The sequence below is a fragment of the Salvelinus sp. IW2-2015 genome, linkage group LG21, assembly GCF_002910315.2.
Source record: "Salvelinus sp. IW2-2015 linkage group LG21, ASM291031v2, whole genome shotgun sequence".
NCBI lineage: Eukaryota > Metazoa > Chordata > Actinopteri > Salmoniformes > Salmonidae > Salvelinus > Salvelinus sp. IW2-2015.
Window position 1 is genome coordinate 4,191,024 of NC_036861.1, and position 16,783 is coordinate 4,207,806.

The 16,783-nt window shown below is 41.7% G+C and overlaps 1 protein-coding gene across 1 annotated transcript; it reads right to left on the reverse strand.

The window, feature by feature from the left end:
• Positions 1-5,587: 5,587 nt before the first annotated feature.
• Positions 5,588-10,723, reverse strand: LOC111982242 (uncharacterized). The gene is made up of 5 exons (XM_024013785.2): positions 10,620-10,723; positions 8,244-8,446; positions 6,944-7,693; positions 6,202-6,262; positions 5,588-5,897 (listed from the first exon to the last, which is right to left on the reverse strand). Exons 2-5 carry the CDS (start codon positions 8,419-8,421, stop codon positions 5,789-5,791), a joined length of 1,098 nt encoding a protein of 365 aa, XP_023869553.1. The 5' UTR covers positions 8,422-8,446; positions 10,620-10,723; the 3' UTR covers positions 5,588-5,788.
• Positions 10,724-16,783: the final 6,060 nt, after the last annotated feature.

Here is a 16,783-nt window from a genome sequence, read left to right on the forward strand (position 1 = left end):
ACCTACTGAAGAGATGAGCTTTCAATAAAGACTTAAAGGTTGAGACCGAGTCTGCGTCTCTCACAGGTAGCAGACCATTCCATAAAAATGGAGCTCTATAGGAGAAAGCCCTGCCTCCAGCTGTTTGCTTAGAAATTCTAGGGACAATTAAGAGGCCTGCGTCTTGTGACCGTAGCGTACGTGTAGGTATGTATGGCAGGACCAAATCGGAAAGATAGGTAGGAGCAAGCCCATGTAATGCTTTGTAGGTTAGCAGTAAAACCTTGAAATCAGCCCTTGCCTTAACAGGAAGCCAGTGTAGGGAGGCTAGCACATGTCAGTAATAAGGTGATGGTCCTAGGTTTGGTTAGATTTAAATTAGAAATGCAGTTTAGGCCGCGTTCCAAAGCTTAGACTTTGCTGACGCCTGACAGATCTTACAATGCCTGGATAGGTCTTTTAAGTGTCAGCTAACCACATCATATGTGATATCAATTCCCAGTTGAGGACACAGTCGATGACGTGGCACGTAACCATTGGTTGTTTCATCGCCTCACTTTAGTTATGTTCAGACATCTGTTCAGACCTCTGTTCAGACATTGCTGACGCCTGACGAATCTTACAAAGTCTGGACAGGTATTTAAGTATCATATTACCACATCATATGTTATAGCAATCTGTCAGTCTATGACACAGTCGATGATGTGGCACGCAACCATTGGTTGATGCATGCAACATCTGCCCAGGGGAACGCAACCATTGTCTGCTTATTGCCCCCGCCTCGACCAACAAAAAAATTGCCAGTGAGTTGTTTCCCTCTGGGACTCCTGTTCCGCGGGGCAGGGGCATAAGCACACCAGAGTGGCCCCGCCCCAATCAGAAAAAAATGAGGGGGTGTCTTGCTTTCTCTAATGTCTCTGCTTCAGAATTCTTCCCTATTGTTTGCTAGTGATAGCAAAGATTATTTATTATATTGACAAGATGTTCAAGAAACCATTCTAACAATGAAAATACATGTCCTCAAAGATGGAAAGCAGATGGCAGGAGACGAGATCAGGTGGGACCATTCTAAGCAATGAGACGGCAGAACAGGTACAACTAAGTAGTTTTTCTCAAAGTTGCTGAATGCCACGTGTGTCCACTTATATCAGTACATTTGTAACAACCTAAACATTACTCTATTTGATCAAATAACCCTCACATAATTTGATACTCTCTCATAGACTTTCCTGCAAAATATTCTGCTTATCTCGCAGGGACAGACTTTGGGCGGAGTTAATCCTCTCGCTTCGCCTCTTCCTCTCTGGTGATAGCTAGTGATAGTGATGCACAAGCTAGGCCTATTTGAAACATTGCTATCTACTGGCAGCATTTACCAGCCAGAATCAGAAGCTTGAAAAACCCCATTACAAAAAAAGCTTGAAAAGYCCATTTGAAAACCCCCCAAAACAAAATACAAAATACAACTGATCATCACAATATGGTTTTTATTTTATTTAGTTTTGCAGTCAAATATTGTAGTTTCAGTATAGTTTTAGTTTTTCAAATGTTTTTCTTCATTATTTTATTCCAGTTTACTAAATCGTTTTTCCAATTTTAGTTTAAGTTTTAGTTTACTATAATGACCTTGGTGAAGACACTAGCCAGCTGGTCAGCGCATGCTCTGAGTACGCGTCCTGGTATTTCGTCTGGCTCCACAGCCTTGCGAATGTTAACCTGTTTAAAGGCCTTACTCACATCGGTGAGGTCTTAGTGCCAGCATCGGTTTGTGGTGGTAGATAGACATGGTCTGCAGCTTTGGCTCTGTTCAATTAGCCAAATCCACGAACACTCATCCCAATGTACAATATATGAATAACCAATCATACATTATATGTTAACATTCTGCTAATTAGGTTTATGGCAGAAGGATGTCTTTTGCTCACCACTGCACATTGTCTGGCAGAGATTGAGAGATCGAGTAGTCAAAGCACATGCAATCTGACCATATTTACATTTAAGTCAATTAGCAGATGCTCTTATCCATAAGGACTTACAGGAGCAATTAAGGTTAGTGCYTTGTTCAACGCCACATCGCCAGATTTTTCACCTAGTCGGCTCGGAGATTCAAACCAGCGACCTTTTGGTTACTGGCCYAACGCTCCCAACTGCTAGACTACCTACCGCCCGAACATAGACACTCATGGGTTTGGCCATTTGTAGATAATTGTGTTTTCTCCCCGGGTTGTGGATGGCTCTCTTTTTCCGGTCGCCCCCCCTCCTCGTCGTCGCTTGCGTCTTCCTCATAACATTCCCTTTCTGGCTTATCGACATCTGACCCTTCCTTGTCACTATTTCTCTCATTTTCTTCAGTTTTCTTTTCTTTGCTCTCAGACTTTTCTTTGCTCTCAGACTTTTATTTTTGCATTCCGATTTTCCTTTGCAATCTGAGTTTCGCCGCTATCGCTCTCTGTCTTTTCTTCGTCGCTATTGCTCTCATCGTCACTTTCCTTCGACTTTGCGTCTCTCTTTGGCCAGTCATTGAACGGCCTCCTGAACAATGGCGGTCTGCATTTCACTGAAGGTTTCACTCTGAGCTCGTTGTGTTTTCCCTCTGTCTCGTCGTTGGCATCTACCTCTCTGCGAGAGGTTGGCTTGACCTCTCTCAGATCCGTTGTCTCTTTCTGCCTCATGGCTACCATCTTCTTCCTTGTTTTCGGGTCCTTTGAATGGCATCTTGTGGCTTCCAGCTAAACGGCGGGTATCTGGCCCTCGTGACAGGTCTCTCTCTTTGGCCAGGGTGCCTATTCGTCGAAGGGACCTTGTCTTTCACCACAGGGTTATGTCGCAGAATACTGTAAGATAACCGGAACAACCATTTCATGGTATGAAGAGAAAGGAAACATAGAAAGGAAGACAAAGACCATTAGATATTTGAAGGTATAAAGCAATGCTACATGAATAGGTAGTTATGGACCCCAAAGACAGGTCTTGATATTTGAAGTGATCTTCGGGGTAACTTCAATCAACAAACTTAATTGAAAAAAAATTGGCCAAGATGTCATCCATTGATGCTCCTTTCATGTATTTTCTTTGCCTGATTTTGAGGGCCGCGTCCTCCAGTTTGGTCTTCAGCTCACATTGGGAGAGTTGCCGCCCCTCAGACAGCCTGGGGACCACCAAGGCTGCTACGGCTAATAACACCAGCAGCTCCAGCTTCATGTTGTATCTGGGTGATCTGTTCAGAACAGTGTGAAAGGCTGTGAACCAAGTATATAGTATCCTATAATGAGGTCATAATGCGGTCGTCTGCACCATGGGCACAGCGGAAATGTACACTGAAACAATAACATTGAACAGCATCATATTACGGCTTTAAATACCTCCCAGGGTTCGAGTTGATGAAATAACTTAATTGTTGTAGACAAATACAATAATGAAACCTGAGCAAATCGTTAAAGGAGTTGTCAACAAACACTCACATACCTCATTGTTTATAGATGTATTGTCAAATGTGCTTGAAAATAAACCCCACAAAGAATATATTACAAGCCATCGTTGGGAGGGGAAAAAAAGGACCACTGCTTCATTAAAAAAAGAACAAAACATCAGCCCTGACACTTGATTCTCTGTAGCGCTAAGGGATGCAAGGACTGACAGTCCATTAGGTCAATATGATAGTTTTAACCATGTTTTGCATGGCCAACGTTTGTAATGGTGTGTTTCCTGCCTTAAGGCTATGGAGTGTTCAGAACAAACAGAAAACCAGGAACATTCCCAGGACATTAAATAACATTCCCATTAAGTTAGGGTTTTATCTAACATTTGGATGATAATATCCCAAAAACTTTGAAATAATGTTTTGGATTTTTTCAGAATTGAAAAAAAATGAAACATTCACTCAAATGTTGTGCACAACATCTGTAAAAACCACCACAGAACATTCCCCTAATGTTCTTATTGGGTTTCCAGGTAATGTAATAAGAAACTGTGTTCTGGGATGAGGCAAATGTTTTATACAAACATTGTATAATCATCAACACAACTGGACCGTTTTGTGTTATTATAACTTTTGGGGCAACCTAATGAGTGTTCTGGGAACGTTCACAGAACCAGTGTTGGTTTGCTGGGTTGACTGTCATTTTTGTCATATCATTACAGTTGCTCCCATTCTCCAGCACCCCAGCCCCAGCACTCAGTGGCTAACCAGTGAGTTTCAGTGAGTTTCTTTGGAGGCTGTGCTGTAGTCAGTGGGATTTATAAGTAAACAGAGGCAGAATGGCCATAGTGAAATTCTGGCAAATGAGAGATGGGCTGGTCCATCTTTAGCCCAGTGGGCCTGTCTAAATCGGGGGTTTTGTGCAGAATAACCATTATTTGGCTAATATTGGGCTGATTTCTGCTCCCAGTCWGTTATCAATTGATGAATAATCAAGTTATGCAAGGTGTACAGATTTCTTTGTTAATCATGCTTTCAAAATGACAAAATTGTGATTAGAGGAACCACAAGATATTTGAATCAGTGCACAGGCTATATTTTTCTTAGGTATGTTTGTAATTTTTTCATGTTATTGTTACCCCCATTTTTTATTTATTTAAAAGCTCCAAACATCCACTGACCCAAGGCTCATAACATGTTCTGTTAATACCCACTGGGCACACACTAGCTGAATCAATGTTGTTTCCACATCATTTYAATGAAATTACATTGAACCAACGTGGGATAGACATTGACTCAGTGGTTTAAAGTACTTAAGTAAAAACACTTTAAAGTACTACTTAATTAAGTCGTTTTTTTGGGGTATCTGTACTTTACTTTAGTATGTATATTTTTGACTACTTTTACTTCACTAAAGAAACGAATGTACTCTTTACTTCATACATTTTCCCTGACACCCAAAGCACATTTTGAATGCTCAGCAGGACAGGAAAATTGTCAAGTTCACACACTTATCAAGAGAACATCCCGGGTCATTCCTATTGCCTCTGATCTGGCAGACTCACTAAACACACATGCTTCATTTGTAAATTATGTCTAAATGTTGGAGTGTGCCCCTAGCTATCCGTAAATAAAAAAATAAAATGGTACCTTCTGGTTTGCTTAATATAAGATATTTGAAATTATTTATACTTTTACTTTTGATACTTAAGTATATTTAAAACCAAATACTTTTAGACTTTTACTCAAGTAGTATTTTACTGGGTGACTTTCACATTTACTTGAGTCATTTTCTATTAAGGTATCTTTACTTTTACTCAAGTATGATAGTTGGGTTCTTATCCCACCATGTCGTTGAATTGAAGTCTGTGCCCAGTGAGTAGCTTCTTTTACATATCTCATTTCATACCATGATCATCCCTCCAAATAACGACAACTTAATAATACATGTTGGGTTTCATTTCTTTGAGATTAAAATGTAATGCTTAATTGAACAGAATTGTATTTATTTAATACACACAAGCAATGTACAGACATTCAGATATTGGCATATAGGAAATAACACACTGGAAACCAAAAGTCTTTATGATCATTTTATGTATTTTTGTTCGTCAAAGAAGGAAATGTTGTTACCAAGCAACACAGGAGACATTTTCAACAAAATGGCATCTGTTAGATTTAACTTCCTTACTCGTGGTAGTTGGACAGTTGGAGGAGAGAAGGAGAATATGATGCTGTTGCCTAATGTCTGTAGGAGGCACTTGCTGTCCCAACATAAGGGATAACGGCTCAAAAAATTCCTAATACGCCATCTAGAGGTAATAGAAAGTAGCATATTCGTGGCGCTTATAGCAGAAGATAAGAGTTGAGAGAAAGAAGGAAAATGCTCTGTTAAATAGTTGTTTGCAAAGTACTCATAGTACTGTTAAGTGGTTGGTCACACTCAAAGTACTCAGAGGCTTGCAGCTTGGCACACTTCCATGGGAACCTCAGAGCCTTCCTGTAATCCACAAATTAAAATGGTTATTATTTTGTTATCGTATATTTTTCTGTCAATAATACAGCTTGCTTCAAAGTTGTACAACGGCTTAAAAGACTATTACCGTACAAAAGCAACCATTTATGTTATTGCATTTTGAATGTCAAATTTCTATTGAATTAGATTGCATTAATTAAGGCCCAAACCACACCTCTTTTGTGCTGTCAGGGGGCTGCGTCACTCTAATTCATGTTTTATGGATTATGATCAGTGTGGCATCAATGTCATTGTCCTCACTATTCACTAGTACTGGCAGTTAACTTACATCCAGGCACGAGACTTCACAAAGCAGGCAATGTCATCACGGATGTCGTCATCAACGAAGGCTGGAAGGGCAGAAACACAGTCACACAGTCAGTACAGTTCCCGTCAATTACCTAAGGCCTTTGTGTGCACTTTGCAGGTACAGTATYTTAGCCCTGCACCTTGAAAATGTTCGCTAACGTAGGACTAAACAGAGTGAGTGTGATTACAGAGAAGTGAGAGGTTGATTACGAAACCCACTAGTTCTATTCTCTTGTCTTTGTTCATGACACAAGAACAATCCATCCGTTTGTTTGTCCATTCATTCATTCATTCATTTGCGCAGGACTAGGTTGGTCACAAGGCTGGTATTTAAGCCAGACTTTCGGTCCAAACTGCAGATAACTTGACCAACCAAGTCAGAGTGAGAGCAGGAAATGGAGAGAGATAGAGCGAGATTATATATTTGGAAGTTTTAAAACAGCAGTACCTGGAGGTGTGTTGTTRAACACCAAAGTATGGGACTGACATGATCACAAGCCTGACGTTCATTCATTCACTCACTCACTCACTCACTCACTCACTCACTCACTCACTCACTCACTCACTCACTCACTCACTCACTCACTCACTCACTCACTCACTCACTCACTCATGTAGGCCTATTCATTCTTTCATACATACATGTACTGTACATACATACATGCAGGCATTTGTTGACATTCTGCTAAACAAGTTGAGGAAGGAAAGATGTTTGTACTCACAGCTGCACTCTGTCTTACAGAGATTGAGAGAGCGAGTGGTGTTGGAGGAGACGCAGGCGAGGCGATTGCTCAGCTGGAAGAGACCGAAAAAGCTGAAGGACAGGGTCTTGATCGGCTTGAACGGCTTGCGCATCGGCTTGCGTGGCATTGGCTTGCGGTTGTGTCCGGGACCTCTGAACTGCTTTGGGATGTGTCTCTTCTTCCTGTTCCCCTCTCTCTCTTTCGGTTCTTCTCCTTCTTGCTCGTCCAGCTCCGCCTCTAACTCTTCCAGGTTCTCCTCGTCTAGCTCATCCTCATCAATCTCGTCTTCATCACCCTCATCCTCATAGCCGCCAAACTCTTCCACCTCAGCTGCTTTGCTTTCTTGCGCCTCAACTTTGTCATGTTCTTCCTCATCACCAGCGGASTCCTCGGCCTCACGCTTGTTCCTTCCTCTCGCGGGACTCCCTGGTCTCGGCCTCTTCCCCTCGGGCCTCTCTGATCTTGGGCTCACTCCCTCTGTTTTCCCGGTAGGTTTTGGTTTCGTTCCCCCAGGCTTTCCTGTAGGTCTAGGCTTGTCCTCTTCTCCCTCAGAACGGACTCCATCTTCCTTTGACTCAACATCTCTACCTGGACGTTTGCGCCCGAACAGTTTCACAGGTCTCCTGCTGATGGGGCGCCTTTTGGATTTATGCAGGATAGGTTTGCGCAGGACAAGGTTGGTCACAAGGCTGGTGTTTAAACCAGACTTTAGGTCCAAACTGCAGATAACTGGACCAACCAAGTCACAGTGAGAGCAGGAAGAGAATAGAGAAAGCTAGAGATTATATATTTGGACGTTTTAAAGGGGAAGTTCAGTATTTTACAACTTGATGTTAGATGTTTCCTCACCCTGAAACTAGTCTATAACATWAAAAAAACATGGATTACAGTTTGTCTTTAAACAGCCACTACAAACTTCAGCTAACCTTAGGCACCGCTAGCTAGGGGCAACCGTGCAATGTATTTTTTTTTAAATGGCCAAATCAACTTTAACTTTAATCAAATATTGAGTTTATTTCACTTGATTTGGCCATTCAATTATGTAAATTGCCCCCATTGATTTTAGCTGAAGTTTGTAGTGGCTCTTTAAAGAAAATGGCCCATTGACTACTAGGGTGACGACCCCTTTAACATTACGTTGTAAAATATTGAACTTCCCCTTTAACTAAATTTGAGACGTTTTTCAGTGACATTGATGTTTTATGCTCTCACACCTCCTTTACGTAATCTCTCGAAACTCACAAAAATACAATAGGCCTACATAGAATTCACAACCCACTTTTGGCAAAGACATTGTCCAGTTCGACACCCTTCGCGGCAATTTTTTCAGTCAGATTGAATTGGTCAGCAGCCTCTGCCAGTTTGGTCTTCAGCTCACATGTGGAGAGCAGCAGCCCCTCAGACAGGCTGGGAACCAGGGCTGCTACAGCCAACACCACCAGCAGCTCCAGCTTCATGTTGTCTTTGGGTGATCTGTTTAGACTGGTATGGAAAGATATAGGATAAAAATATACATGATTATCCTACAAAGAGAAGCTGTAAGGCTGTTCTGAAGAGTTCCATTCCAAAACGCTATACAGCGCATTCGGAAAGTATTCAGACCCGTTCCCTTTTTCCACATTTTGTCACAGCCTTTCCCTCAATCTATACACAATACCCCATAATGACATCACAATACCCCATAATGACATCACAATACCCCATAATGACAAATGTATTATAAATAATAAACAGTAATACCTTATTTACATAAGTATTCTGACCCTTTGCTATGAGACTCGAAATTGAGCTCAGGTGCATCCTGTTTACATTGATCATCCTTGAGATGTTTCTACAACTTGATTGGAGTCCACCTGTGGGAAATTCAATTGTTTGGACATGATTTGGAAAGGCACACGCCTGTCTATACAAGGTCTCACAGTTGACAGTGCATGTCAGAGCAAAAAACAAACCATGAGGTCGAAGGAATTGTCCGTAGAGCTCCGAGACAGGATGGTGTGGAGGCATAGATCTGGTAAATGGTGCCAAAAAAATGTCTGCAGCATTGAAGGTCCCCAARAACACAGTGGCCTCCATCATTCTTAAATGGAAGAAGTTTGGAACCACCAAGACTCTTCCTAGAGCTGGCCGCATGGCCAAACTGAGCAATCGGGGGAGAAGGGCCTTGGTCAGGGATGTGACCAAGAACCCGATGGTCACTGACAGAGCCCCAGAATTCCTCTGTGGAGATGGGAGAACCTTCCAGAAGGACAACCATCTCTGCAGCACTCCACCAATCAGACCTTTATGGTAGAGTGGCCAGACGGAAGCCACTCCTCAGTAAAAGGCACATGACAGCCCGCTTGGAGTTTGCCAAAAGGCACCTAAATGACTCTCAGACCATGAGAAACAAGAATGAACTTTTTGTCCTGAATGCCAAGCGTCACGTCTGGAGGAAACTAGGCACCGCTCATCACCTGGCCAATACCATCCCTACGGTGAAGCATGGTGGTGGAAGCACCATGCTGTGGGGATTTTTTTCAGCGGCAGSGGCTGGCGGACTAGTCAGGATCGAGGGGAAAATGAATGGAGCAAAGTACAGAGAGATCCTTGATGAAAACTTGATCCAGAGTGCTCAGGACCTCAGACTGGGGCGAAGGTTCACCTTCCAACACGACAACGACCCTAAGCACACAGTCAAGACAACGCAGGAGTGGCTTCGGGACAAGTCTCTGAATGTCCTTGAGTGGCCCAGCCAGAGCCCGGACTTGAACCCGATCGAACATCTCTGGAAAGACCTGAAAATAACTGTGCAGCGACACTCCCCATCCAACTTGACAGAGCTKGAGAGGATCTGCAGAGAAGAATGGGAGAAACTTCCCAAATACAGGTGTGCCAAGCCTGTAGCGTCATACCCAAGAAGACTYGAGGCTGTAATGGCTGCCAAAGGTGCTTCAACAGAGTAAAATGTTCTGAATAGTTATGTAAATGTAATATTTCAGTTTTAGTTTTTGTATCAATTTCTATAAACCTGTTTTTGCTTTGTAATTAGAATAAAGCTGTAACGTAACAAAATGTGTAAAAAGTCAAGGGGTCTGAATACTTTCCRAATGCACTGTATAAACCAATTCTTCACATTTGTGTTTTTTCATCAGAAATGATTGCTTACAGTTTATCCATTTTCTGAAATGTTGATAAATGAGATTTTATTGTTTAAAGAACTTATGAAAGAGATGAATGTTTTTTCACCATCTAATCATGGCGTGGTGTTCAATGACAGATGTGTATTTGTTTGAAATCTATCACTTGATGGTTTCATTTCAGAGAGGCAAATAATCATGTTTTGTTGCAAAATGCTATATATCCTTCTCACTCTCACAGGAATAAGTAGTACTGCTGGGCTTTACGCAGTCAAATGTGATAAATAACTACATTTTTGATAAAGAACTGTACAAATGATATATTTGTGACGTCAATATATAAAACAAACGAATCAATACAATAATAGGAGATCTGTATGTAAAATATTTACATTTGACCTTTTAGCAGATGTTCTTATCCAGAGCGACTTACAGTTAGTGCATTCATCTTAAGATTACTAGGGGAGACAACATTCAACATACAATAATTCAATACAGGTCAAAACAATGAGTCAGTTCAATAAAAAYGTCCTTACCAGTCGTTCAGGTAAGCGATGAACAGTGTTCAGTGGAAAATAACACAGCTGATCGAGCTGTACCTACTCCTCTGTGTCTGACAGACAACACATCAGAGTTTTTATACGGGAAAGATGGGTAGCAGGACGGGTAGCCAGGTGAGCCAATTCTTTACATTTTGTTCTCAGGCCATTGGGTAATAACCCATCACGTCAGCAAAGTAATGGAAAGTACAGAATGTACACAGACACTGTAGATCTTAATTGCAAAGGTGGGAAWGAAGCTTAGGGGTTAAAGGGCAAGTCTGCGTTAGCATAATGAATGAAGAGAACAATGACATGAAGATGATGCGAACTCAAACCATCACTTTAAACCAGGATTAGTAAGCAGTAGTAGGCTACACCTGCCAGGATTCTGGTCATAATTGACTCCTCATTTTATCAGTACTTCCATCTGTGTTTGTGGTTTAGGTTACTAACACTTTGGTCCATCCAAGACCAACTGTGACCTGTTCAAATGAACTTCACTTTATCACAAAGTCAAACATTCCACAAGCACATGATCCGATGATAGTGCTGTGTATTACACAACTGAACACAATGAGAACACATGTTTGCAATGTGTACCACACTAAGTATACATGGTTAACCGGTTCGCTGGCATTTCTATGTTTTTTGCCTAGTCATTGTGATCACCTGATTATGTCAATTACTGTGGGTGTCGAGATGAGAACTCAAGACTGAAGCTATAACAATGTGTAATATGAGCCCCATCCTGCCTACCATTTAACTCACAATACCTTGAATGGAAAGCATAACCAATCAAGCAAGAACTTAAGATGCCATCATGTTTTCTTTGTCTTTCTTTGCGTTTTATCAACAAAGCGTTGARAAATGTGGTTCTGTATTCAGTCACCAAACACTGTGGCCCCCTACACACTCAGATTGTACAAATGATGTGCAACTCACTTGAGACAACGGTTGTGTAAACATTTTTGTGCAGACAAACTCTCCATTGTATCACAAACACTGTCTCAAATGTGTTGTACAATCTGTGTGTACATGGCCTTTTTTTCAGACAACCCAGGCTCATGTCTTCCTATCAGGTTCACTGGGTTTGCATAATGTCCTGAGCTGTTCAGAGAATTTGGGTACTGTCGCTTGATAAAAGCACATATGTCATGTTTGCTTGTTGAACAGTTGAAGTCTTTGTTGTTACTCCTTTTTTAAATCTTTTTTTTTTTTAAGTGCCAAACATTCAATGGCCCAAGGGTCATAACATTGTACTTCCTTATAGTTTTGATCTCTTGTTTCACACCAGAATCATCCTTCCAAATAATGATTGTTGCCCTAAATGAGTACCCGAAGAAACTTTGCAATGACAGGAATGTATCGTTTTGTGACAACTTTGATTTGCTGTGGGAGCAACCAGCACTTTTTTAAAAGAGACAGGATTCACCCTAACCGCAGGGCTTCCAGGATTATTTCCAGCAACATCGCAAACTGTTTTAGAGACTGACAGACAGGGTCTGGTAGTGCTCCAGTYCTCCCTGGCAGACTAAGCAACAGAGGACTTGGAAACCATATCAACTCCCGTAGAAATGGCTCTATCGTTATTGTGAGCAGTGGCGGATTTAGGCATAGGCGACATGGGCATCTTGCCGGGGGCGGCACGGGGCGCCCGCACCAAAAAAATCGGAATGGTGACATTTGCGCGATCGGTTTTCTATCGCTCATTTGCGCGTCACGTCAATGATATCATGTCACTGTGTGGGACTGTGGGTCAATTAAACTTGTCGGAGTGGGCGCCCTGATTCTAGTTTGTGAGCTAGGCAGGCTACTGCTTGGGAAGATCTCCCACTCAGAAGTACGAGATGGGGAGGGAGTAGGTTGACCTCAGGTCACCCCACTGGAAGCCTGAGGTAGGGGGAGCATCTATCAAATAGCGCACCTCTAACTTTGTACAGTACTAATGCAATTAGAAAAATCAGTCACACTACGAAATGCTACCAAATAAACCACAATTCATTCATAATACTGTGAATATATAGTTTCACAGACATATTGCTTTTTCTGGTTTGAACCGAAATCATTAAGAATAATATAAAACCAGTCTGCACAACACCAAGGTGAATTGGTTTAGTCTTGGGAGGGAGCCATACAAGCTAGAACCGCCACTGATTGTGAGTAACATAAATTGTTCCTCTAAATCCGCCTTCTACAGAGTTTATACAAACTGTCATCTCCTACCATTCGGATAGATTGGAGACTTTCAGAAAACATGGTTGTAATGTTTTTAATTTATTAGTTATTCCATTGGTTACCTTGAGACTAATGCCCCAGTGGCCCACACATTGAATATGGCGCTTTTAAATGTTAGAGCAATCACTAGAAAACCATTCTTGTGAATGACCTCATTACTGAGTGCAAAGTTCATTGCATGTTTCTCACGGAAACAAATGTGTCTTCAGATTGTAGTGCCGCCCTTATTGAAGCCTCCCCCGGACTACAGCTTTTCATAATCAGAAAAGGGAAAAGGGGTGGGGAGACAGACTCTATTTTCACTAATGCTCTCAGCTGTAAGGACATTTAGTTTGGCGACTGAGTCTTTTGAGTATCATGGCGGCTGAATGAATGACGCGGGATGGGAGTCTGCCGAGGCAACCTAGAAAATAAAACCTCTCGAGCCAGCTAAGGCGTGGAAGCCCGACGAGCCAGCTGAGGCATCCCCGGTTCCTTCGGCCGCCGCACCCGACAAAAACAAAAAAACACTGGGAGAAGAGACGCAAGTACAGAGAGTGAACATTTAATAAATAATGGACAGATAGGAGGCAATCAACAAAGTGAAGGAGTCCAGGTGAGTCCAATGAAGCACTGATGCGCGTAATGATGGGCAGCCTGGTGCGAGGGGGATCGGGAACAGGCGTGACACTGATGAACATTGCCATGGTGCAGCTGTTTTTCTATGCCTTTATCACAAGTAGGCTTGACTACTGTAATGCTCTCCTGTCTGGGTGCCTGTGAGTTTTAATTTAATTCATTCTAAGATTATTCTATTGGTTTTGAAATCAATCCACCATATTTAAAGGGGATCTTAAAACACATTTTGGCTCTGCTTTTCATCAGTTAGTTTGTGTTATTCTTCAGTTTATCCTCTTGTGTAGTAAATATTTTTGTTTTTATTTCTGTGAAGCATCCATGTCTGAAATGTTTTATAATTAAAGATTGATTTGATTAACATTTGCTGAATTTTTATGATTTTTACTTTTGGACTTTCATAGAAATGTACCAGTCAAATGTTTGGACACACCTACTCATTCAAGGGTTTCTTTATTTTATCTATTTTCTACATTGTAGAATAATAGTGAAGATATCAAAACTATGAAATAACATATGGAATCATGCAGTAACCAAAAGTGTTGAATAAGATTCTTCAAAGTAGCAACCCTTTGCCTTGATGACAGGTTTGCACACTAGGCATTCTCTCAACCAGCTTCATGAGGTAGTCACCTGGAATGCATTACTCTGATGTAAAGGACCAAATCAAGAGATGAAGAGGTAGTGAAGTAGCTCTTGTCCAGGGTGTTACATGTGGCTTGCTGATTCTGAGCTTTCCGCAAACATCAGCAAACCGCACGTAACACCATGGACCAGAGCTAGTCGTGAAGCAGCACTGACGGTAGAGGTGGGACTGCAGGCCAATCTCCTCTTGGTAAGCCGTCTCAGGGGCACAATGAGAGGCGCTGGTGCGCTGGCGTAGAACGTCCGGGGCGTGGAATGTCTGGAGGTCGAAACTCCTCGGGTAGTCTTCATAGTGTTCACGGTAAGGCCCCGGAGAGTAATCCAAGGATGCAAACCTCACTCTGCGGGGTAAAAAGAAATGTTATGGAATATAGTAATGGAGTTCAGTGTTTTGAATAAGACACCTCAAGTTGCTTTACATAGAACCATATACACTGCCTTCAGATACGATTCACACCCCTTGAGTAGAGTTGGTCCAAGCGTTCTGACCACACAACGGTAGTCAAGCACCCAAGCTAACGTTGGCTACCTTAGTAGCTACTTCCAGACACAAATGCTAGAACACCCCACTCACCCTAGCAGAGCTGGTTAAGCTGTTTATGTTATCCAGAGCGTTGGTGACTAACTGTGCTGCTGGCAATAATTTAATTACGCTTTTTTGGCGACGTTTACTAACACAGGCCATATTCAACAGGTGTTGAGCCTTTGTAAATTCATCAGTTATTCTGCACTTGTGATGAACATGAGGGGAGACCGACCTGGTATCAAGCGCAGGGAGCAGCAGGTGTTTATTGCAAAGAACCACAGAAGGAGGCAGGTAGCTGGGTCTAGGGGCAGGAAGAAGGTTATACRCAAGGGGTCCAAAAATGCAACAGCACAGACAGGGAAAAGGCTAGTAACGTAGTCCGGGAGACCAGGCAATAGGTAGACAACAGGAAATCCAATAGGCTAAAGTATAGGAAGGGAATAGGCAAAGTTAGTAAGGCAGGCAAAAACTATCATACACAGGAGGAGTAAATCACAGGAGGAGGGAGGAAACCAGAGCTCTGAAAGACGTGTCACAAAACAATACCTCACAATGATTGAGTGCAAAGAACTGAACTAAATAGTGTGTGATAATGACATACAGGTGTGTGAACAGGTGATCAGAATTCAGGTGATTGGGATCTGGAGAGTAAGCTGCGTTCAGGGGATCTACGTGTTTGAGGGTGTGAGTTGGAAGCAGACTTTACAGCACTGGTACACTCAAACAAGTCTTCTGAAAGCAGAGTACAGTAGATAGCCAGAGTGAATTTACGAACGCACCGATTATGTCACTGGCCTACACACAATACCCCATAATGTCAAAGTGGAATCATGTTTTTCAAAAGTTTTACAAATTAGTAAAAAATGAAAGGCCGAAAAGTTGAGTCAGTAAGTATTCAACCACTTTGTTATGGCAAGCCTAAAAAAGTTCATGAGTAATTATGTGACTTGTTAAGCACATTTTAAGTTGCATGTGCACTCACTGTGTGCAATAATAGTTAACATGATTTTTGAATGACTACCTCATCTCTGTACCCTACACACACAATTATCTATAAGGTCCCTCAGTCGATCAGTGAATTTTTAACAGATTCAACMACAAAGACCAATGAGRTTTTCCAATGGGAAAAGGGTAGATGGGTAGATGGGTAAAACAAAAAAATAGACATATATCCCTTTGAGCATGGTGAAGTTATTTATTACATTTTGGATGGTGCATCAATACGCCCAGTCACTACAACTAGTCAGTTGCCAGAGAGGAAGGACACTGCTCAGGGATTTCACCAAGAGGCCAATGGTGATTTTAAAACAGTTACAGAGTTTAACGGCAGTGATAGGAGAAAACAGAGGATGGATCAACAACAGTGTAGTTACTCCACAATACTAACCTAAATGACAGAGTGAAAAGGAAGCCTGTACAGAATACAAATATTCCAAAACATGCATCCTGCTTGCAATAAGGCACTATAAAACTGAAAAATCAACGGCAAAGAAATTCACTTATTGTCCTGAATACAAAGCGTTATGTTTGGGGGCAAATCCAACACATCACTGAGAACCACTCTTCAAGGACTTGGGAGTATTTTAGGATAAAAAGAAAAGGAATAGAGCTAGGCACAGGCAAAATCCTAGAGGAAAACCTGGTTCAGTCTGCTTTCCCACAGACACATTCACCTTTCAGCAGGACAATAACCTGAAACATAAAGCCAAATATACACTGGAGTTGCTTACCAAGACAACATTAAATGTTCCTGAGTGGCCTACTTACAGTTTTGACCTAAATAGGCTTGAAAATCTATGGCGAGACTTGAAAATGGCTGTCTAGCAATGATCAACAACCAACTTGACAGTGCATGAAGGATTTTTTWAATAATGTGCAGGTATTGTACAATCCAGGTGTGTAAAACTCTTAAGAAACATACCCAGAAAGACTCACAGCTCTAATCGCTGCCAAAGGTGATTCTACTTATGTAAATTAAATATTTCTGTATTTCATTTTCAATACATTTGCTAAAAAAAGTGTAACGACTGTCTTCGGGTGAAAGAGAGGAGGACCAAGATGCAGCGTGAATATCATCCATATTTAATGGRAAAATACTTAAACACCGAACAAAACAAAGGAACGAAGACGATACAGT